General features: G+C 41.1%; 2 protein-coding genes across 3 annotated transcripts in view; one reads left to right on the plus strand and one right to left on the minus strand.

Annotated features, from left to right (window-relative positions):
* The first annotated feature begins 995 nt into the window (after positions 1-995).
* npas4a (neuronal PAS domain protein 4a) lies at positions 996-7,946 on the plus strand. Its single transcript, XM_077733416.1, has 8 exons — positions 996-1,268; positions 2,348-2,502; positions 3,828-3,930; positions 4,018-4,309; positions 4,499-4,608; positions 4,687-4,822; positions 4,902-6,505; positions 7,286-7,946. Exons 1-8 carry the CDS (start codon positions 1,091-1,093, stop codon positions 7,312-7,314), a joined length of 2,607 nt encoding a protein of 868 aa, XP_077589542.1. The 5' UTR covers positions 996-1,090; the 3' UTR covers positions 7,315-7,946.
* Positions 7,947-12,366: 4,420 nt separating this feature from the next.
* The window catches only part of mrpl11 (mitochondrial ribosomal protein L11), a 39,844-nt gene continuing 27,257 nt past the window's right edge, over positions 12,367-24,953 (minus strand). For both annotated transcript variants that reach the window (XM_077733336.1, XM_077733337.1), the window contains exons 3-6: positions 18,989-19,084; positions 15,813-15,906; positions 13,899-14,058; positions 12,367-12,802 (exon numbers count right to left, since the gene is read on the minus strand). In XM_077733336.1, coding sequence (XP_077589462.1) covers positions 12,682-12,802; positions 13,899-14,058; positions 15,813-15,906; positions 18,989-19,084 — 471 coding nt within the window. In that variant the 3' untranslated portion in view covers positions 12,367-12,681. The remainder of the gene's footprint in view (positions 12,803-13,898; positions 14,059-15,812; positions 15,907-18,988; positions 19,085-24,953) is intronic.

Genomic DNA, 24,953 nt, shown 5'->3' on the forward strand with positions numbered 1-24,953 from the left:
ATATGTATATATGTATATGTATATGTATATGTGCCTGTGTGTAGGACTGCCTGCTGTAGCGGTTCACTCACCTGATTCCAGTGCCGTCGGGCGTTGGCTCGATTTCCGCTGGTCGTTTATCTCTTTGTGTGCCCCTGCAACCAGTCTAGGGTATAGTTTGCCTTTCACTCCAAGTTGTCTGGGATGGGCGCCGGCCCCCCCCTTGCAACCCTAATGAGAATGCGCGGTATGGCAGAAAAGTTTTGAAATAAATCACTGTTGTAAATCAATTGATGGCATTTTAATTACAGTTTATTAATGAGAACCAAATATTTAATATATCATCATATTAAATGCATTCATTTAGAATCTTTTTTTATATTTTGTTAGCAACTTGGTGCGCTACAACTGATTTGCTAATAACCCTCTTCTATGGCTTTTGAAATGACTGAAAATGGTCAATTGCTGAATTAAGGCTTAAAAATAATAATCAAGACAGAAAGGTACAAAAACAGACAGTATAGATAAACAGATATGTGATGGGCAAAAACCCAATGGTTAGAACAATAGGATATGAAATGATAGGTGGATTAATAAGTGAAAAAAGATGGCGACAAGAGACAGATAATGGCCAGAAAATGGAGAGAAAAGCTTGGATGGTTTAGCCAAAGGGATGAAATCAACGTCCTTCTACTCTTGCTCAGATGCAGCGCATCCTTTCCCCTCTCCTCTTCCTCTAACACCCCCCCCCCCCCCCCCCACCCCCCAGCAAGTGACTCTGCCGTTTTACGTTTGTACTCATGCCCCGCCCCTTACTCGCTTTTGTCCAAATCAGGCTTTCTGCGTGGCCGGAGCTCCCCGTTCGCCGCCGACGTCAGCGGGAGGCGAGCGATGACGTGTCTGTGCGCTCGCGCCGCGTAAGGAGGGAGGGATGAGGCGCCTCATCCCTCCCTCCTTGTTGTCTGACGTCGGGGAGCCCCCCTCGTCCTGGCCGCATATAAAAGACGGCGGCGAGCAGAGTCCCTCACATAAGGTCGGTAGATCCGGTGAGGCGGGCATGAAGCCTGTAGAATAAGCGCGGCCGGCGGGAGTCGCTTGCTCATCGCCAAGCATGTACCGCTCCACCAAAGGCGCCTCCAAGGCCAGACGGGACCAGATCAACGCCGAGATCCGAAACCTCAAGGACTTGTTGCCCATCTCCGATGCCGACAAAGCCAAGCTGTCCTATCTGCACATCATGTCACTGGCTTGCGTCTACACCAGGAAAGCTGTCTTCTTCACCCAGCCAGGTAAGACCGACATTAGGAATCGTCCAGGGCAGGGGGTGTCCAAACTTTTTTTTTTTCTGAGGGTCGCTTTCAGAAAATTCAAAGGACGCGAGGGACAACTCTAATTACTTCCAATTTTATTTGCCAATCAGAGAATCGGAATGATAAGATCAGGTTTTTAAAATGTAACTCACTGGCTTTCCCTTTGCAATTTTCCTTTTCCAATCCATTTTCACTGGGAATTCACTTGAATGAACAAACTCCCAGTTCAAGTGTATGGGATCTCTAGCACTGTTAATGGCAGCCAATGAGTAAACATCAAATAAATAAGGCTGATTTGTTATCGGGTTATCATCAAATTCCTTTTCTGACTTCTGTGATCGTTGACCTCCAAACTGTAATGGGCTTGTATTCCAAGCATTTACTCTAAATTGTATTAGAATCCCTTTTTTTGTGTTAATTTTAGAGTTGAGTTCTTAAATGCAAAGATAAAGGATTCATCTACTTTTAGTAGCGAGTTGATTTATAAATAGAATTATGTGGCTTGATGAATTGGTAATGTATTCGAAAGTAAATCTCTCATAAATAATATTTTGAAAATATTTGTAATATACATTTATAGTATTAATGACTCAAAATGTGAATGTGCTCGCCTTCCTAGTTGAAAGGGATTTGACCCCTAAACCTGTAAATGGTGGTGAATGTGTTGAGGGCAACCAGCAACAAAACAGATATAATATAAGATATTGAAACATAAATCATCATTATCGCCTTTGAAATATCATAAATATTGATTGCATGAATGTTATGCATTATTAAGAATTTTTAATCACTTGACAGCAGGAATACAGATCAAAATTTTGCCTATTTTCACATAAATATCTGTTTTAGAGTGGTAATATCACTCGCTGCCAGTCAGAATTGAATTTGAACTTCCATCGCTAACAATGAAACATTATTCAGTGCCAGCTAAAAGTTTTTTTTTCTACGCAATGCCCACACTCATGACTCACTCACTTTTTCTGGGGCTGCTCTCCATGGTGCTGATACTAGCCGCGATGCTCACGCCACACCGACATTGTGTTCCCCGTTCCGCGCAGAGACTTCGGCGAATGCTCCAGTGGAGACCTTCCTGTCTTTCCCCGAGTTGTCGGAGCTGATGCGGGAGTTGCCAGGTTTCCTCATGCTGCTCACGGCCGAGGGAAAGCTACTCTACCTGTCCGATGCCGTCTCCGAACACCTGGGGCATTCCATGGTGAGATCATTCGCCCATGTTTCAAGTCTGTCAGTCTAAAGATTGTTTGGTCAAAGGATGACAAGACACGGGGATGCCTAGAAATGACCTTTTTTTGGTATGAAATCCTTACAGTCAGACTGAATATACACTGCTGGCAACTGATAGATAGCTAACTGTTTGTAACCCTGTGGAAACTAGGTCCTAACAACCTATCTGTATTATCGTTGGTGCTTTGTTGTAACGTGCGGACGGACTCATGTGTTTTCCAAGATACAAATAGATCTAAATTTAAAGTTTAATCAGTATGAACATTATTTCAGAAGTGTCTCAAAATGACAGCGTCAATAGGAATGGGCAACTAGCACGTGGGCTGCGGCTGCTCTTTTCCGGAACACTCACTTAAACCACGCCCCCATTTTGAAAGATACTAAGCGTAAACATTATTCGAAAAGTGTGAAGATTTGTCGGCCAATAAACATAAATGTTTGTTATGATTGCAGAAGGTAAAGCGAGGTAGGACCCAAAGTAGGGAAACGGGTAGAGACAGGCAGGTGAAGGTGCACTAACAAAACTAGTTTTTTCCAAAAATTCTCCAAAATAACAAGGACTACAAAACCAAAGAACAAAATCAGAGCTGACGGGGAGGATGCAAGGAAACGATGATTACAGGACATTGGGACAAGTGTCCAGAAGAATATCACAAGAAGATCCGACAGGGACTGACAAATGCAAAGGATTTCAAGAGACAGACCTGGGTTGACGAGACAATCAGAAACAGCTGGGTCACGCAACAGGCAGTAAGCAGAAAATACACCAGGGGCGTGGAAACGACACATGAACACAATGGCCAATCGTAGGGACCAATCGGTCAACGGAAAAAAACAACAACACAACCAATCCCTAACAGCGTCACTACGACTGGGTCATTGGCACCTAAACTACAGCGAGCCCTATTCGGAACCATAACGTAAAACACTCCCTTATTTACAGATTTTCCCCATTTTGTAAGCTCCAGGCAGTTAAAAATGTAAAAAAGTCAAAGCAATGTGAACATTATTCGAGAAGTGTCTGGAAAAAAGAGCGTCACTAGGAATAGGCCATTCCGTCACTGGCACATGGTCTATAGCTAACCCTATATGGGACACTAATTTAAACCACTCCTCCATTTACAGACATGTAAGATACAGATACAGAATATAATGTTGAAGCAGCATGAACTAAATTCAAGAAGTGGTTAGAAATGAAGGCATCACTAGGAATGGATCGCTATTCTAACCCCAAAACACGCCGCCCCCTGCATGCTTCACAGAAATACAACTGGATCAAAGTTCTGTTTTTGTCAGGTGGACCTGGTGGCACAAGGAGACAGCGTGTACGACATCATCGACGTGTCGGATCAGCTCACAGTCAGGAACAATCTATCCGCCGGAGCCGACACCGAAACAGGTACATGATCGGAGCCCGGCCGGTTGGAGATGGCAGTAAATCCAGAACAGGGGAGTTTCACTGTCTTGTTTATTTTTCATTGTGCAGATCGTCTTTTCCGCTGCCACTTCAACACCTCCAAGTCAGTGCGAAGGCAGAGCGCTGGGAACAAGCTGGTCCTGATCCGAGCGCGCCGCCTATCCGAGCCGCCCACCTCCACCTCCTACTGGACCACCAATCCCGTCTGGGTGTGCTTTTGCTCCCCTCTGGAGGCCCAGCCCACCCGCTCTGGCACAGAGGGGGCATCCAGTGGGACTTCCCCTGCCGACGCCAATCTCTTCCTGGAAGGTTTTTACTCCCAGCATGGACGCGACTTGAGGCTTCACGCCGCGCACGACAGGTACGACACAACCACAAATATCGGTGACCAAAACAAAACTAAAGTTCTAATCCAATAGACACTATCTCAGTTAAACATCTCTCAGAAAAGTCAAGAATTTTAGCAAGATTTTAACAAGACTTCCAAGAAAGGAATGTCTAAAATGGTCTGTGAGTTAACACATTGCCCATCACTGTTCTGCCCCCCCAGTGTACGCTCTTATCTGGGCTACGATGTGGCCGAGTTACGCTCGCGCTCCTGGTACAGTCTACTCCACCCGCATGATCTGACACACGCCTCGGCTCAGCATCGCGCCCTGCGTAAGTGTCGGCACGTCGGGAGTTGACGGGAACTTCTGGAAAAAACTAACGGAACCGTTTTGTGCTTTGACCCCACAGTGCGAGAAGGAGGAGAGGGACGGGCCGAGATGGTGGTGCGGGTACAATCTCAGGACCGCACGTGGGTTTGGCTCTACATGGCACTCCGGCTGCAGTCGGGAGACATCCCCGTGGGCAGCAGTAACTACGTCATCAGGTTGTCCCTCAATGGCGCCGATAAGCGACTGGATCTGTCCACTTCCACCTAACACAGTTTTTTCTTTTTGGTCTGGTAGCGAGTCGGAGGCTTGGTCAGCCCGTCAGCAGATGAGCTCTGAAGAGACCCAGCTCAGCCTGGTCCTGAGTTCGGGCCCAGCCCGGCGAGAGAGCCTCCGATCCCCCGATGCCCTGTCGAGTCCGGACCAGGTCTTCACCCCCGGCGCCCTGTCGGGCCGGTCCTTTGACTTCGGTGGGGCGGGCTCATCGGACGAGCGGGCCATGCAGACGACGGAGGGAGAGCCCCGTTCCAGCCTTTCCTCCGTGGAAGAGGATGCCTTCTTCCAGCCGCCACCATCCCGCAGTCCTTCTCCTATGCCGGTGACGGTAGAGACGGTGTCGGACTTGGACTTCTTAACCCAGAACATCCTCTTGCCGCCCTCGTTCGAGCTGGACCCCCCACTTCCGGCCCTTCCCCTGCCACTCCCGCCCGTGTCCACCTCACAAGCGCAACAGAGCAAAGAGTTTGTGTGCACACCTCCGTACACCCCCCACGTGGGCGGGGGCAGCTTTCCCTTCGGCGAGCCTCTCTTCAGTTTCGACCCCACCGGGGCCAGCACGCCTCCCCCGTTGGCGGCCGGTGCCTCTTCAACCTCGGCCGCCCCTCCCGGACACTCCACCCCGCCGCCCCCAGGAGCTCCATCCACCAAGCTGGCGCTCGACCTTCCCGCGACCTCCACGGAACTTCTTTTTGCATCAGAATCACGCCGCGGGGGCTTTTACGAGAAACTCCCCCCTACTCCCGACAGCCCAGGAGACGACGACTGCACAGTGATGACCCTTCCCGAGGTTCGGGGTCCACTCTACGTCGACGTGCCCCTGGGTCCTCTTCAGCGTCCCCCCGAGGGGCTTCTTACACCCGAGGCATCCCCTGGAAAACTGCCTTGCCTCTCCTTTTTCTCCCTGGAACGAGAGCGGGAAAAGGAGAGGGCGGAGATCTCCCTGCTGGCCCAGCACATCAGTTCCCTGGCCGAGGGATTCTACCTAGACCCCCTCCTGTCGAAGCTGTCCCCTTCGTCCAACCCCCCATCTCCATTCCTTGCTCCTACCGAGACAGATTCGGTCCAAGCGCTTGGGGAGTTTTATCCTGTTAAAGCGTGGTGGGACCCGGATCTTCCCCTCTTCCCAGAGGAGGATGTTTCTCTGTTTGAAGAGAGCATACTAGAGAGCCTCCTTCCTCAATGCCCCTCGCCGCTCCCCGTCCCTAACCCCGTGAGCCCGGTCTCTCCCGAGATCTCAGTGTGCTGGCACCGTGATTCCCCGTTCCAGGGAGCGGGCCAATTCTGTAGCGTCCGATCGACGCGAGCTAACTCGATAGACGGGTGCGGGGCTGGCGCCGCCGAAGAGGAGGAGCCAGTGGAGGAAGCCATGGAAGTCGAGGCGCCATTGTCTGACGTGTCTTCCTGTTCCTCCGTGGCAGCTTCTCCTCTGGCGGCTCCCCCAGCCGACAGCGGAACATCCGGCGGCCCTGCGCCCGTCACCTCCCACGCCCAGTCCCTCCTGGAGGAATTGGCCGTCCTGGAGCCCATGTTTGGGGCAGGTGCCTCCGTGGCCCCTGCTTTAGGGCAACAACCTGAGTTGTATCAACTCCAGTGTCATCCATCGCCGCAGTGCTTCCACAAAGGTAAGTTCCCCATTCTTTTCTCAAGCTTCTTCTAAAAAAAAACACACAAAAAAGAGTTTGGGATATTGGGCTCTGGAATAAAATTTCCCGGTAATGCTATTATGCCTTAGATAAGTCTGAACTTTCGGAAAAGATTGGCAAAAATGCAATTTTACGAGGAACTGATTGTCGCACTTGAGACCAGTGCCTATAAAATATCTAACTAGATATTTCGGTGACTCTCCTAGTCTCTCGAATGTCATCATAGAGAGAACGGAACAGGCATTTTAGAAGATAGGAACTCAATGTCCAATTCATGGACATTCATTGGATGCCACATGATTAGACAATTCTGTCTACAAATGCATTATTTAATGTTTATGTAATATAACAGTCCATTAAATATATATAAAACAAAATAAAATGAATGAAACAATAAAAGATTGAATTTAAAATTTAAATATTAGAAATCCAACTCATTTTTTGTTTTTTTTCTTAATGTGAAAATAAAATTTAAAAGAAATAAAAAATTCAAACCTACTGAAAATGCCAGAAATTTATATATTTAGTTTGCCTTTTTTCAATCATTTCCTTTGTCATTTTTAAAAATAAAATGAAATCAATAAGTGAATAAAATAGCATTAAAAATGGGTCAGATATAAAAGATAGTTTAAAAGTGAAAATGAAGTTCATCCTGAAGCAAATACCCAAACTTTTTTTTTTCCAAGTAGCCAAGAAATACCTTAACATTCTGTAGAAATGTTGTTGGCTGACATGCCGCTTCCCTTTTTTGTCTTTCAGATGGGAGTGGAAGCATCCCTCCGTTCTAAAATAAGTCTGTGACTTACTTCATCAAGTATGGCATATTGTCATATTTTATGGAGACCCACTTTTACTGCAAAGTAAAACATATTGAAGTGTATAAATATACATAATGTATAAAGGACCGACGCCTACATGTCTCTCCCGAGAACAAAAAAAAAATGGCCTTCCTAATTTTTTTTGTTCCGTCACGCACGAAGCTGTATACTAAGTAAAAGCGGCGTTCGCCTTTTCGACGCGAATGCCCGACTGACTGAGTTGGATCAGATTTGCCATCTGAACTCTTTAAGCATTCTTTAATTACAGACATGCGTTTGTATTCACTCGTAGTGAAAAATACCTGTTGTGACCACTGGAGAAAATAAAAAACAACAACAACAAAAAAACAACAACAAAAAAACATACCTATTTTAACCTCTTGATGCCTGAATGTAAATTGAGCAAATACACAAGTACATAGAAATATTAATCATAAAACAAGCAAAATACAGAAGGCTAACTTGGAAACAAAAACCAAAAAATGCAAAATCCTAAATTCCAAAAATAGAAAATATATATATTTTAAATCAATTAAAAAAAATTCAAAAATAGATGATACAGATTACTTTTACATAAATAAAAAAGACAAAAGCAGGCTAATTAGAATTTTATTATTCATTTTTTGCCGAAATATTTTTTACTTCAAATTTTTTCTGATATACTTTTATGTCTTATTGTATTTTGGTATTTAAATATATTTTCCTCATTTTTAGCTGTATTTTTCTACTGATTTACCAAGTATTTTTCTTCCTTGGAATTTTGTGTGTAGTACTTATGTATTCCTTTAAACCTTTACCTATATTTGTCAAGTTTTTGGCCGCCATTGCCATTGATTACCAGATCTAGTCTAATTCAATCTAAGCAAGATTGGACGTCTACTGGCAAAGAATTGAAAGTCAATTTAGGCTCAAGGGGTTAATATAGAGTTCCTTTATGACTTTAGCACTTTTTTGCTCTAAGTAATTCCAGTGTCACATTTTTAAACTTTTAGGGTTGCCGGGCTCTTTTGAAATGTAACCTTTGCGGCTTGAAAACCTTTAACATTCCATTTTTGTCAGTCAAAAATTGTGTTTACTTGTGTGATGTATATCAAAGTGGGGAAAAAATAGCATGATGGCTGGTGCCACCTCATTCCTTGTACTGTACTTTTTAGACTCTGAATGTGGAAAGGTTACAAAATTTGTCAGATTTCCATGGGAAGTTCAAGTTGAGGAATTTTGAAGTGATGACAAATTGATATTCAAGTGAGAATCAAAAATGGTTTAACTCAGTGGCAGCCATTGACGAAGGGCTAGGTCATTTTTCAAAATTCTTAGGACCTGAAAAACTAACATTTGCTTGAATTACTTTTATCTTAATTCTTGCAAAATTCATTTTTTGCACTTTTTAGGCTAACGTGTTTTTGCCACCTTAAATTTTGACCCCACGTCTTAAATATTTAATAATTTTATAAGCTCAGGCCTACTACGTTTTTCCGATTTTGACGCCAAAAAATATTTTGAATCGTTTCCACCCAAAATTCCTAATGAAATAGTTTATTATATATATTCCTTTTTTTTGCACCTTCCAATTTTGACACCCCAAAAATATTTGCTTGTCAGGTTTAATTTTTTTTCCATCCTAAGTCTCACTTATTGACAAATTTTTGAGCTAAAACCTAATCACACCGAATGCTCACCTATTTTTCTACTTTAAATGTTTAAATTCTTGAAAAACCAAAACAAGCAACAAAATAATCCTGATTCAAAAAAAAAAAATTCAGATTCAACCTCAAATCTAAAACTTGGATTTAGTCTTACTAACAAATATGGACGGGGCATTAGTGAGGCAGCGTCCACTTTTTTCAGGACTTGGGGTGGTGCTACTAATTTCTTTATACGACTTTACCAAGCGACCCAGCTTGAAGGACGGCGTCGATGCACTCACGTAGAGTTGTCTACGGTCAAGTAAAGGATTGAGTCCTGACTAACTTAATAGAACAAATGTATTATAATATATTACTGGATGTGCAATGTCAATGTCAATAGTTTTGGGTTTTTTTTTGCGGACAGTAAAAGATATTTGTACGAAGGTTTGTACATAACGAATATATAAAGAGAGAGAATCTATATATGAATTCTAAAATGCAGAATGGACATTGTGGATCAGTGTTCTATTGTGTTGCTTATATGAATGTGGTAATGCATTTCTAATAAAGTGCACTTATACAGGGCTCATACATATTTTCTTTTCATGTGGAATTCAAATCGTTGCTATACTCTTTATCACCAGTAGATGTTGGCAAATTAAGATTTACTATGTGTTGGTTATTTTCTGTTTTGCAGTACGGAAAAAAACATTACTGGATGAATTACTAACTTCCTTATGATATTGGACCTAATAATGTGCTTTTGATTCATATAGTATCTCAGTTTTTTCTTCAAAGTAACACATTTGTATTCCGTGTTAAAAAGATGAATATGGAGGTGAAAATTTTTGAATCGGGGGGTGGCTTATATGCGAGAAATTTCATAATTCAACAATTTTAGGGGTGCAAATTATACGTGGGCGCGGCTTATTAGCGGGAAAATATGGTAATCAAAAGATTGAAATATCTGCATATGTTGATGTTTCCTTTTCATTTTCGCTTTGTTTTTTTTTAAACATTTAGTTTAAAAAAATGTATTCATTTTTTCATACATTTATTTTAATTAGCAAATATTAGCCCTTTTCATTTTTTTATCAGCATAGAAAAAATAACAAATAGTCAATTTTGTTCATCCTTTTTAAATGAAAAAATCTTTTTAATGTGTATTTATTTAGAACCTGAGGAGCACAGAATTTAAATGAAATTAATTTTTAGCCAAACTGATCAATTCAATGCAAAAGATAGTTTTTCGTGGGCCGCATAAAATGATACGATGGATCGGTTCTGGCCCGCAAGCCGCATTAGTGTGACATGTGAGTCATTCTACTGAATCAGAGCAAATTATTCGTGTAAAATTGGATCATTTTTCTTTCCATCTTGAAATAGCAACATCAAAATCTGAGCATTCTCCAGTCTTACGAGCACGTCGACCGTCATCCCGGAGCCCCTCTGTTTTTCTGCCCCCCCGGCTCGGCAACAGCAGTGACGCACATGCGTGACGAGACATAACGAGACTCCTAGTGACGCACGAGAAGGGCTTTGTGCGGGAGGGAACGGGCGAGTAAACGAGGCATGCCCGCCTAGCCAAATGACGACAACGACGCACGCGTACCTGCCGGGAGGAGAGCGCCGTATATGGGCATTCCGGGCCGCACGCGCTATTCTCAGCATCCGTTTGGAAGGGATGCGCTGACGGAAGAGGAGAGAGGAAGAGGAGGAGGAGGGGAGAAAACGGGGATGCTAAATTTAGAGGTACAGTCAAAAGAGGATGCAAATTCAAGCAAATCTACGCTCTGTGCAGTGCAAATCTTGCATAATGCTCTTCCCTATGGCATTATAACACGATTCATTTGCTATAGGAAGAGATTTTGTGATGTCATGTTTATATTTTTCGTATCGCATCACGGTTTCTCGTCTCAAGGAGTAGCGTATTTTACTATAATTTGGAAGAGGGTTGAGAGCAAGGCAATTCAAGGGATATGAAGGGAATGATTGTAGATGGTAAAAAAAACTGTTTTTTCGTAGATTAGCACATGTCTGATGATGATGATGGCGACAACGCTTTTCCACACATTAGAATCATTACCTAGGGTTCTTTGGAATAATTATACTTGTCAATTTAAAGGTGTAAACATGGACACCGATACTAGTATTGGAAGGGGCTATATGATACGGCATGCAGATAAATGTATGTACTGTATTTTATCGCATATAAGCCTTAGTTGTAACCAAAAAATTATGACTTAATCATGGGTACGGCTTATATGCGCTCAATACTTGCTATACTATTTTTCAACAGTAGATTTCGGCAAAGTAACATTGACTATTTGTTGGTTGATTTCTGTTTTGCAGTATGAAAACAACCATTAGTGGATTCATTAATGCCTTATGATATTGACCCTAATAATTGGCTTTTGATACATACGGTATAAGAAATATCACCTGGAATTCATTTTTAAAACATTTTCCCTTCAAAGTAACACATTTGTACTCCTATTAAAAACCATCAATATGGAGGTAAAAATTGGGAATCAGGGGGTGGCTTATACGTGAGAAATTGTAAAAATCTACAATTTCAAGAACATTTTAGAGGTGCGACTTAGTAAATACGGTATGTAAATACTAAGTCATGGCATGCTAATACTGGACAAAATTGACTAAAAATATCAGCCTTACTGAAATTAATTATTACTATTTTTTCTTCAAACAAATAACAAAACAAAATTCTTGCCATCATCTCTCAAGAATTTAAATTTGGACTTTGTATTCTGGATTGAAAGTTTTGTTTTTCTTACATTCGCATGTGTCAAAGATCATAAAAATATATTTTACATTTGTACGTTTGGTATACATTCACCTGCTTTAATGACGATGTGTGTCTACCACTTTTCTGTTTTATGAAAATTTCAGACAACATTTAACCAATTATCTGAAAAACTCATGTTTGGACTATTATGTTGTCACGATTATGTTTGGATGTATTCTGGCTTTTTTTTGGGCAAAGTCGAGGGCTGAATAGGAGTGGAAGTCAACTGCTGCCATCTAATGATAGAAACCTAAATTGCACCAAATATCAAGTTGAAAAAGAGGGCTCCAGTTCCAGAGAGCCGCTCAGCTTGCCGATGAATTGATCATTTCATTGAATAGTAGTAGAGGAGGGAGATATGGAAAACAGACCGGATAACTGATAACTATCAAGGACCAGAGTTGCCTACCCAGTCTGATGTAGCGATTCAAGTCTTGGGCAACTTCTTTTCTCTTCCTCGATGCCCCTTCTTCTCCCTACAATTTTGAGTGAAAATCCTAAAAATAATTCTGAGACCAAAGTGAGAATTATGATTTAAATGACAAGTTTCTCTCTCTATTACTGGAATGTAAAAAATGTCCATCCAGATGAGGCACGCCAAAGACAAGAATTTTATTCATGCAAGCATTGGAATGCGTACACAAAACTAGACTAGATAGAACTCGTTATTTTCCATTGACAATGATAGACAGTCAAGCCAATCAAAGTAGGAGGTTTTTGTGGCAAAAAAATGAACCAATTGGTCACCATCTGGTGATAAACTCAATTCAATTCATGCCAAAAGGATTGGATGCCACATGGCTTGATGTCTATCATCGTAAATGGCGGCAAAAGACTGATGACTGACGTGGATTAAATGGTAGAAAAACCTCGCCTGGACAGTAGATGTCAGAAGCATGCTTTTTATCGCTTCTTGGTTTGTGGCGCCTCGGCTGCTGCGGCTTCCGAGGCGGCAGCGGCTGCATCCGCCTGCAGTTTCTCTTCTCGCTGCTCCATGAATAATTTGTATTCGTCAGCAGACAGGCTGAAAAAACAACAACAATGCAGCACAAAGTTAAAATTAGTTAAATGTAGTTAAATTGACGGTGATCTGTTTAAACTGGGAGAGGCCAGTAGAGAATGATTACTGCCAAACCTCAATGTAAAAAGGATTGGACGCCTGTTAACATAAAAAAAAGTCAGTGACCACAGTGGGACTTCTACCTACAAATGCTTATAAATATGATATATTCAAATTATCAGAAGCTTCCATGGGAATAATTTTGTCCCAAGGAAAAAAAAATCAAATTTACAAAATGTCAAACTAAATCAGACATCCACCCCGGCCGGATGTAAACATTCTGTGTATTCCAAGGTATAAAACCACTTCTAGAACGAATTAATTTCACAAGTACTGTACACACATTTAAAAAAAATATCTCATTATATATTAAAAAAAACTATATTTTGAAATATGTTAGGTACAGAATAAACCCAACAAATACTACGACCAAAAAATGTATGTAAATATGGGATTTAATAAATGATAAAATGTATTAGCTAAACAAGTTTTTGTCTAGCCACCATAAAAATATACATTGATTAATAATATACATTATTCTCAAATATAACCACCGTATTTTCCCGCGTATAAGCCGCACCCTTAAAATTGCATCAAAATCGTTGAATTTTACAATAACTCGCGTATAAAATGCCGTTTCACAATTTTCACCTCCATATTCATGGTTTTAATCTAACCTTACACCAAACTTAATTTTAATTTTCTTTGAATATTTGATACCTTTTTTTCTCCCAGGTTGGCTCTATTAGCCCCGCCTCCACCCTGACTTTCAGATGGAACCTATCGAGGGTTGTTTGCTTTTGTATTCCCTTCAAAATATTCCGAAAATGATACACACAAATGTCCTCACAATAGGATAACACACAACCACTTGCCCGGGAAGTAGTGCTCCTCTTGTATTAGCGACGGGAAAAATGCAACGCTCCGCCCAGTGCTCGTAGAGACATTATACACAAGGGAATTGTGGGAAGAGAGATAATGCCCGTGATGTTCTTATAAGCAGACTGGGGCACTTTGTCAAGGTACCACTGTATATATATATTTTTGGGGTGAGACTTACTTGTTGACCACCTTGATACCGAGTGAGCGCGCCGACCCCACGATGCCTTTGACCACGTTCTCGAGGGAAGTGTTCCTCTTCTTGAAGCACTCATCTTCTGCTTTGATGACGGCGATCTCGTACACAGCTCGCACCGACACCAAGCCTGCCGTCTCGTGGCCTGCCCATCACATGCCACATATGTCATGAAAACAATAATATCACATGCGTCATGAAAGCAAATATAATATAATGGCTTACTCTTAACAAAACAATTCATCATAGGAAGGTCCCAATCGTAAAGTTTTGCATACAAGTCATGTCCGCGTCACCTGATTTTGTGGATGTGCCACTACCGAGTTTGATCCAACACCTCGGAAATGTATTAGGGAGGGAAAAATAGCACTTCCAAATGCCTTATTTTCCTCCATTTCGAAAACTAAGTTATCCAACAATAAAATAATATCGAAAAAACATTTTTGCAAATCAGTTGTGCAACATAAAATCAGATTACGAACCAATTACTTTCATAAATTTGCTTCTGGTCAATAAGCTTCTAAAATAATAATCCAGTGTGATAAGTTGAGCTCTCTTGTTTGTGATTTTCATGACCTTTATCCTCGTTTTGATCTTGAAAGTTTGTTTGACTTTTGTAAACTATGAATATATAGTGGTACAAAATATACTGCATGTTTTTATATCTTATTATTTTATACCGTATTTTTCGCAGTATAAGGTGCATCACATTATAAGGCAGACCCTCAATGAATGTTTTTTTTTCCTGATGTATATGCGGATGCACTATACTGTGACCGGACGTTTGGTCGCCGGATAATTAGGTGAGGTCCAAATTTGAGTGATATCAGCACGCAAGCGTACACAAGCAAAACTAAAATCATCAGTCATGTAATACAGAATAAAACCAAACTAGAATTAAAAAAAAAAACATCTGTCCTTTCATTTAAGTCCCGAGGCTTTGATTTTCTCAGTTTTTGCAAAATACTTTTTATTTTGTCACAATTACCAACTATACCCTTTAAAATTGGTCAAAGTGTCCCAATTTTGTCTCAATATTTTTAAAATAAAATGACGGACAGAGAAATGCATTAACTGCAGTTCAGTTAATGAATAAATACATTATGATTACTTTGTTGTTTGTAGCGCTTAACTATTTAACTGCCATTGGCATTTATAAATAACAAATCCATTTCATTTGACAGACATGAAATGTTTCACTGCAATAGATGTCCAATCTAGTTTAATTGATAGTCCAGGGTTCCATTAATGGCAGCCAATGAATTAATACTTAAAACCCCATCTGTTAAATTCGATGGTCGACGTGGAAGGACCCAATTTGCAGCGAAGCAGGCAAGGACAGATAGTGCAGACCTGATTTTCTTTTCTAAAATAACCATGATACAAAACTCAGAAAAACGTAACCAAGTAACTACAAGCAAAACTAAACTTAGTAGATGAAACACGAGGACTATGGTGAGCCTTGAACAAGAATATGACAAACGCAGATTAACCGACCAAGGCTAGGGCTGACAAACACACAGGGTTTAAATTGACAGACATGGGTTGATGAAACAATCGGAAAAGAGGCAGCAAGCGGGAGATAGACCAGGGGAGGGGAAATAACAGGTAAACTCAACGGGCAAGTCATACTGGGGAACTAAAAACAATAAAACCAATCCCTAACACCATCTTTCTTACCTGATTCTGATCTTCTGAAATTGAGGCGATATGGTCCAATTTCCGATCACATGATCTGATATGAAAGGCTTCTACTTCTAAGTGTATGCTTGTGCTTCTGAAGCACCGACATTTAGGCTATGGGAGATCAATAAAGAATGAACTCCTCTTAACTATAGTGCAGCTGCATTTTAAGCGGTCGAATTAGTCGCAGCCGATCATCTAAAGACGATGTCTCACCTGTCTTTGCAGCTCCTTTGGCGATGCCTGCCGCTTGTTTGAGGAAGTACGAGACGGTGGGTCGACCGATTTGAAGGTCATATGTCCGGTCAGGCTGGTTGGGGATACAAAACCAATGAGGTGATGCTTTATTATCATTCACAACACTCACAACAAATCAAAGCCTTCTCATGCTGGGGAAGATGAAAAAAATCTCACATTTGCAGTTCAAAAACATGTATTCCAGAGCCTGAAGCAGGACTGAGTAACTTTTAACTTGGAGTTGATAAAAAGCTTTGGGAGTGAGAGAGACGATAGCAAATTTAATCGAGAACTTGCAGCCTTGTGGATATTGGAAGAAGATGGAAATTCACCTTGAAAGCACTTTGCATTTCAGTGAAATCCTACTTACGGTATGTCGGCGAAGGTGTTTCAGACTAACGTAAATGGGATGAGGCAAAAACAGTGGGAGAAAGATACTGTTTCATTTCATAAGTTGAAAAAAATGTCCCAAATCTGATCAGGTGATCGGAAATTGGCCCGTCATTTTCAGATGGCTGGAATAGAGTAAAAAATATTTGCCTTAATAATTGAAAGGGATTTGATGTCTATAACTGTCAATGGCAGTGAGTGAGCAACAAAATAATTGAGCGGTATAATAAGTTAGTATTGTAGAATATAAATTATTCATTCAAAACATAAAAAGATTGTTTAATTATAAGTTAAATATGGACTGCATGTTATTAATTATGAATAACCTTGGTCACCGGTCTTTTGGTCGCCAGTCTTTTGGTCGCCGGTCTTTTGGTCGCCGGTCTTTTGGTCGCCGGTCTTTTGGTCGCCGGTCTTTTGGTCGCCAGTCTTTTGGTCGCCAGTCTTTTGGTCGCCGGTCTCTTGTTCGCAAACCATCTCTCAAAATGATATTCATGAGAGAGAGTTTAATATCTAAGTACTGTTAAAAATCTAAGTACTGTTGAAAACAGTAGATATTTAGATACTAAACTCTCTCTGATGAATACAATTTTGAGAGCAGGTTTCAACAGTACTTAGATATGAAACAGTACTTAGATCTTAAACTTCTCTCTTAGATTATAAACTCTCATAAATATAATTTTGAAAGCTGGTTTCAACAGTAAACTTTCTGCCACCATTTGACTGGCCACCAAAACACCGGCGACCAAACGTCCGGTCACGATGGGATGTCCTGGCATGTAAATACTACGAACACATGTATCAAGGCTACTCGCATCTGACCAGTCAGAGCACGTTTAACTATTGGTAAAAGGAAAGATGGCGGCTCCCTGAGCGGGCAATGGCAGGCACTAGGAAGTGTTTTTTTTACGTCCTTTGCTAGATACGTTTTTTTCCTTGAATTTCATTTAAAGACGTTAAAATAAATTTTGCTTAGCGTTTCATCTGTTTATCTTTTCTCTATTTTGAACTGAATGACCGTATCGGCCACATTGTTTTGCATTATGGCGTTTCGTCTTTGGCACCTTGCAGTTTTGTGCATGTCAAGTCTAATTTGTGCATTTTTTTAGTTACAAATACGGCTATAAGAGGAAATACGGTAGTCGTCTATTCATTTGCAAATCAATTAGTGAAATAACTCATTGGATTACGACCATATCAAATGGATTAAACGCCTACTAATGACAAACAACGTAATTTCAATCCACAGGAAAAGGAGGACTGCTCGTCTGTCATTGTCAACAGTAGCGTTAATGTTCAAAGATTCTTTGTCGGCATGTTCTAGGTCCCAGAAAAGTATGTGAGCTTTATTTTTACACTCTGTCAAAATGACTGGTGTGGTCAAAAGAAAAAACTACAGCACACTACAGTCGCGTAAATGTCGGTGCCCACGCCCGCCCTCCCAACCATTGACACTTTGACACGGCGACGTTGCATTTGCCCCAGAGATGAAAAAAGAAAAGGCTAAGCTAAAATAATTTACTGGAGGTTTTCCTTCCTGGCGATAACACACAAAAAAAGAGCCATCTGTCATTTCGGTGGAGTTTCGGGCTACAATTCTCAAATGAACCCATTTCATTGGAATACCTTGAGTTACGAATTGAAGCTGGACCAATTTTAGATGTTGTTTTTGCCAAATTGGTCCTGGCAAAATGTCTCCATTTTTTTAATGGTTCATGTTAATGTAATAGTTGTTACTTACTAACAGGAAATAAAAAGGAAAAAAATCAAGGCGTCATTTTGTTTTATTTTATAATCACAAATATATCAAGGCTACTTGCGTCTGGCCAGTCAGAGCACATGTATCTTGTACATGCAAATGTACATGTAAGACCCGCGGTACCCTAGGTAAGATGGCGACACCCTGAGCGAGCAGTGACAGGTACAAGCGAGTTTTTGAACTTTTTGTTTAGCGTTTCACCATTGTCACCTTGCAGTTACATACATATCATCTTTTGATGCGCATATAAAGTGTACCCTTGATTCTGTCATCATTTTTTTGTCCGACAAATGCAGCTTATATATACGAGCAAATATGGTAAATTTGAAGTTGAAGGAAGAGCACAAATTGGGAGTGAATTTTTACCGTACTCCCAGAGAAAAAAGTACATTACATTTTCCAACAACTGGGACCTTCCAACAAGTTGCTTCAGATATTCAAATGGCTCATTCCTACACAGTTTAATTTGTAGCACTCTCATAATGCTTTCACTGTTATGTTGTGTTTTGTTCGTGAGTAGTCTACTCCTCTTTTACTATGAACACTAACTAATCTAAAGCGTTGGGAAATTGGGACTGTGTCGTTTCTTTTTTAATTATCATTATTTTTTTACATTGCCTAGACAATTGAGGATAGTGAAATAAAACTATAAAATCATCGCCGCTCATGTTGATTCTTATTTCTGTAAATTCCCATTGCGGGAAATAACATAATTTTGAATCTTATTCCGCAGGATTTCCCAAAATAAAACATGGTCTTGTGTCAAGGTAAAGAAGGAGCGGTGATGTGACAGTAGGCAGTGATTTAGGAAGAAGGAACACGCTTTTTTCCACTCACGTCCATGTCTTGCCTGCATTTAATACAGCTAGACTGGGCCTTCCTAGGGGTATTACTTCATTAATGAATGCAAATGAAAAAAGCTTTACTTGTGCGCCAGCGTATAAATAATGAAGTGCTCCGTAAATGCTCTTCATTCGGCAAAATAAGCTACATGGTGGGTGAGTACCTTCACGTTGATCTTGATGGGAAGAGGGATGCCCTCCTTCATCTCCTTGGTTTTTTCATTAAAGTCCTTGCAGAATTGACCGATGGGGATTCCTCTCTGGATTGGGGAAAGAATAAGATGTTTACATTGATGAACACAATAAAAACAACATCAACATTCAATATGTTGTGGGAGTTAATAATACATGAAAATGATATTGAAAATGCCGCTTAGGTCATCCAACCTAAAATGGATTGGTGCCTATTGAGATAATTCTTTTCCATGGTAAATTGTCAATACTTTTTCTTGGGTAAGCAAATGAACAGTAAAAATACTGCAACTTCCAAAACAGCTGACCATCGATGGAAATGGACATCCAATCCATTTTGACTGGGAGGGCTCAGAATTCTGTGACAAACAAAGAGGTCGAAGGCACACAAATCAGGAACTTAGTGCCAGAGCGACTCCACCAGCCGCCCGGGGCTCAGCGAGTGAAGGGATGGTCATGGCCTGAAATTGATAATGTAGGGGCTTTTGGTTGGGCGGTCACGCTCTAACTCCACTGGTGGCTGCCACCCTCCTCGAACTGACTCTCACCTCTGCCTAGAGCGTACTAATCTTGAGACCAGCATCATGTAGACACAGCTCATTTGGCTCAATGTGTGGCCAGCGGGGTATTTGGAGATAACCAACGGGAGAGCGACTTTATCATAACAATTTGAACATCAAATACAGGATCCTACAAAGGGATGTTTGAATTTTGGAGATTTGGTGTTTCATAACTTGAATTTCTTTCGAATCTAGATACAAACTTTTCTAGTCTACCACAATATTTCGTATGTAGAGGTGCCACTGTAGTCCTAATCTCTCGTCTGGACATGTCCAAACCATCCAAGTGTCTCTGACCTTTTCTCCAAAATGTCAAACCTTCAGTCTATCTTATTGTCTCATTTGTAATCCTATCCAATCTGGTCACTCCCAAGGAGAACCCCAGCATCTTTACCTGAGCTACCAGTCCAGTTCTTCCTTCTGTCCTTTCCAGAGAGCGACTGGCTCTAAGTCATGGATGTTCTCGCCACTGTTCTGTAAACCTTTCCTTTCATTGTCACTGTCCTATCACACAATACATGAGTTCCAATACCTGTTCCAGCCTGTCTGCAAACTTTTCCACTTCCTTTCCACTGTCAATTAGCCTGCAGTGCAAGTACTTGAAGTCATTTATCTTCTTACACCTACACCCTATAACTTTATTGTTCCCCCTTGGATCTTCTTATTTACACGCATGTATTCTGTTTTACTTATAGTCACCTTCAATCGTCTTTTCTATAGCAGACCTCCACTTCTCCAAGTCATCGTCACGCTGCTCCCTGGTCTCAATAAAGATTACAGTATCATCTACAAAATCATATTCCAACCAGTTTCCTGTCTCACCTCAGATGTCACTCTAACCATCACCTTAGCAAACAAAAATGGGCTCAGAATTTCACCCCTGGTTCAATACCACCTCAAACTCCTGTCACTCCTACTGCACAATTCCCTGTTGTAGTACTACAACATTTCCTGAACTACTCTGAAATACATCTCTGCTATTCCAGACTTCATCTTGAGGTACACTGTAATAGGTTTTGTCTCAAGATTTACAAAAACCCAATGCAGCTTCTTCTTATGTTCCTTCGCTGTACTCCTCCATTGCGAGCCTAAAGCTCTATAGTACATTGGTAAAAGATCAGTCCCAAATAATGGGGTCATTCTTGTCCTGCAGTGAAACATAGAATAATATATGTGCATGGAAAATGGAGAGCGGGTGACCTCCGGCAGGTTTGACGGCTCACGCGCAAGGATATTTGAGGGAATGTGCACGCCACGGCTTTTGCATTCAGTTCGGCAGTTAAGTATGTCTGAGATTTTAGCGGCTGGCATTTTCATATTGGATATCAAGCTCCTTGTTATACTTGTGGCAGAACGACGGTGATGAACGAGCTCCCCGATCGGCTGCCCGAGCGCTAAAAGCAAAATTGATGGCTGACATTAAGTCAACATGTGGGCCGCGCCCGCCACCCCTCGCCGACAGATTCGACAAGCGACGTGCAAAAGAGGATCGAATTATTGCCGCTGCTATTTAAATTGGCCTCAGAACCTTCCTCCCGCTGACACGGTGATTGAAATGTTCATTTGGCAGATGAGGGGAATGAAAGACAAAAAGGGTTCAATGGCGCTACCTTCCGATTCTAATCATGGATCGGATGAGAAGTCAGTCATTCTGAGACGTTCAGATGACACAGAGGTGTTCGCTTGAGGTTAATGGACTGGTAAGTTCGCTAAAGGTTTGAGAAGCACCACCTGAATGCTAATAATGGACCCACAATACAGTGGTGCCTTTACATACGAGCTTAATTTGTTCCAGGACTGAGCTCGTATGTCGATATTCTCCTAACTCAAACGAACGTTTCCCATTGAAATGAACTAGAAACAAATTAATTTGTTCCAACCCTCTAACACGTGATTGGTTGCTCCCCCTTAATGACGAGGGTTATGAAAGCTTTTCCCCAATTCAAATCATATGGACTTTTATCGGCATTCATGGCAGCTAATGACTAAAATGCTCCAAAAAGTGATTCGCCTCAAAAATGCTTGTGTAAACAATCCACAGTGACTTTTCTCGTCACAATATTTTCTAAAATGCGAAAAATGAACTAATGAGGTTTTGTTTGGTTGTAACTAGCATTCCCTGCTGTGCTTATTAAACCAATTCCCATGTTACCCTGCCCGTGCCTTTCCCTCTATCTGCATACCATAAAATAGCATCACCTGAGTAAACAACAAGGGGGTGTCTAATTAAATATGGATTCACATAAAGGTGTGAGCTGCCTGCCATGGCGGATGAATCCCAGAAAGCCTTTGGCGATGTCAAGCGTCTTTTAATGATCTCGGCCCCAACTCAGACCGGCCGGGCATAATAGATGGCACATGTGCCCCATGCTCACAGTCCCACCCACTATTTCCGATTTTTACACAAGAAATAGGTAAAACAATTTTGCCAAAGAATATTAAACATAAATGATCAAGACTCACAAACATCCATATCGATTATACAAGAAAGATAATAACGTAGTGGATCAGCGTTCTTATAAACTGAGGGCGTAATGGCAGCACGGGTGCCGGCAGAGGGCATATGATTAATTTTTTTTTTTTAGGACAATACACCGAGAAGCCATATCTAACTATAAAACCTTGATTTGACACGTAACATATTCTCTCCAATTAACGGCACTAAACATAGAATCCCTAAATGAACAAATGAATATTTGTTTGGGGGATGTGCGAGTTCAGACCACAAAAGTGATCCGAAAAATTCAGCGTGGAGAGTATTTACCACAACATAAGAAAGTGGATTTGAAATGATCTGATTCCATATAACAGTGTTCATTCAGACCATTATAAAAATGACTGACTTCAGTGGGACCAAGGTGGAAAAAAATTGCATTACTCAAGCCGGTGGTGCTTCAGTGTTTTTTGGAAAAAAATGAAACACTTGGACTAGTCATTCAAGATTCTAACTGCATGCGAAGTAGCAATATGATCCCGTGAGCCGATAAGCAAAATGAGCAAAAACTGCAAAAAAAAAATCAAAGAGTTAAAGTTAAAAATCCATAACTTAAATGCTATTATGGAGCTGCAAAATTAATATGAATCCTAAGGGGATAGTGACATCTAGAATGAATTTTTGTGTTAACGTATTTTCCAAAACGATCCAAAAGTGTGATTGTCTAATGTGGATTTGTGAGTTCCCTGCAAATCAAAGACTGCTGCTGATGGTTTAATCATGCGGTTGAGGTATCTCACCCACTGATGATAAGTGTGCACTACTTTTATTTTGCCCTGTGGCTGATTAACAGTGTAACTGCAGGAATAACTAAATGTGAGTTATGTCTCAAGGGCCCGTGAACTCATTGGCTATCATTGACAGCATTAGATGAACTTTGGTTGCTCCAAAATAGAGAGGATTTTACATTTTACACAGCCCTATCTTTTTTTTAATTACATTTTAATAATTCTTAATACATTCCTTTTTACTTTACTTTGTACTTCATACTTTCTACTTGAATGTTTTTACAACTTTCTTTGTTCTGTTAGCCTGGCTTCTTTCTGCTTTCTGCTTTCTGCGACTTCTTTTTTGGAACCGTTCAGCCATGCCTACGCTGTCATACACATGGGACTAGCTGTTACAATACGCAGCAGAAGGAGCCTCAATACCACTGGAAATTCGGAAATGGACAAAAGTGAAGAAGCGACGCTTCAGCCCAACCATTCCATCATGGGATAAGATGGAAGAGCTGTTTCTGCTTACCAGGCTGGAAACGAAGAAGTCAAGGGCTTCTACTGTTGTCTTCAGCTCCAGAATACTGAGGAACGGTACGTATAAGCTTGGAAGAGTGACTCTGCATATTCTCTACTTCGGTCCCAGTCTGCAGAAGTTCCCCATCTTGTGGAAGACTTCCTGTACGTGGTTCCAGTTTTATCCAGCTTTACAACGTCTTTTTCTTAAGTCTGTATCCGTATTTGCTACCGCATCCAAGAAGGCGCTGTTCAAGGGGCCGCCGGTAATGGTAGCTCTATCCACTCTTGTTCGTTTTGTGTGTTCTTGCTGCTTTACTGTCTTAATGATTTGATTTAGTGATTCTTAATGATCTCATTTACTTTGCTTTGCCTTGTACTTTGTGCTTTTGCTTTGTCGTTCTGCGGCCTTTGCGACTGTACTGTCTAACTTGTAACTATGTGATTTTTTTCTGTATGTGCATTCTTCCCATCTTGCTACTGTCACAGTGAAATGTCCCAAATACGGGATGAATAAAGTTGTCCAATCCAATCTTATCCAATCCAATTCAGCACACAGTCATTTTGTCAAATTAACACTATCAACTGAACCGCTGGAACTAGTATAACTTGGCACAACAGATTGATTGTTTCATATAACTGCTAGGAATATATTAAAAAGATCAATCTAAGATAGAACTTGGATCAGACTGACATTTTTGGAAGTGGATGCCTTCCCAGGAATTCTTATTCAAAGATAAACTGAAAGTGCCAGGGTTCACACGGATACACCACCACATGTGGGGATGCCGATGGCTGGCTTCATGGTAAAGCCAAGCTTAATTAACAAGTTCGAGAGTCTTCATACTTTTAAAAAAACAAGAACAATGCCTTGCTGCCTGTTTAATGGATGAGCAACCGGAAAACCTGGATCACGAAAGCCTTCACAAAATGTTTCATCCCAAAAGTGAAGCTGTACCCCCGCTAAAAAAAAAATCCCCCTTTACCAAGGCCCCCTGCCGTCTAGTTTCCAGAACCTCACGGCTCCTCAGAAAGCTCTATTTTTTCTGGGATTGAAACTTTGACCCCAGAACTGTGAGGCCAATACGCTGACCACTCGTCCACCGAGCCGTCCTGGCTGGGTTGATAACCCATTTCATATTCTAAAATAAGATAGCTTTGAAATGGCACGTTATGCAGTGATTTAAAAAAAAAAAAAAAAACTATTTTGCCTTTTAAAGGTTTGTGTTTCACTTAAGAATAAACATTTATTGCATTTGAATGGATGGTATATAAGGATATATTGACACTGGATTAGTGATTAAATTGGTTAATTCCTTTTAACAACAGTAATAATTCATTGGATGAAATTTACCAGAAAACACTTTTACTACTAAAATGTGTTATCTGGAAATGCCGAATCCATCACTATTAATGGTAGTGAATGAGTTAAAAGGTAGCAGACATTCCAATAAAGAAGATTTCAAGGTTGCCTCTTGCGCTCCTTATCGCATCTGTGGCAAAACAGGGCAGCCGGTCGCACCGCGTTCAAGCGTCTAATCATTTGTGAGCCTCGGCCGCCTGATAAATCCTCCACGCGTGACTGAGCCCAGTGGTGAGATCTTGGGGAGAAAAAGGGCTGCAAACCATCATAGGAAGCCAGGCTGGGCGT

The sequence above is a fragment of the Stigmatopora nigra genome, chromosome 14 (assembly GCF_051989575.1).
Source record: "Stigmatopora nigra isolate UIUO_SnigA chromosome 14, RoL_Snig_1.1, whole genome shotgun sequence".
Taxonomy (NCBI): domain Eukaryota; kingdom Metazoa; phylum Chordata; class Actinopteri; order Syngnathiformes; family Syngnathidae; genus Stigmatopora; species Stigmatopora nigra.

Excerpts from the sequence above, each read along its gene's own strand:
- npas4a (XM_077733416.1), top strand. The coding sequence starts at position 1,091 with ATGTACCGCTCCACCAAAGGCGCCTCCAAGGCCAGACGGGACCAGATC. Across the intron at positions 4,609-4,686 it reads GGCTCAGCATCGCGCCCTGC|TGCGAGAAGGAGGAGAGGGA; the intron begins GTAAGTGTCGGC and ends TTGACCCCACAG. Across the intron at positions 6,506-7,285 it reads GCCGCAGTGCTTCCACAAAG|ATGGGAGTGGAAGCATCCCT; the intron begins GTAAGTTCCCCA and ends TTTGTCTTTCAG.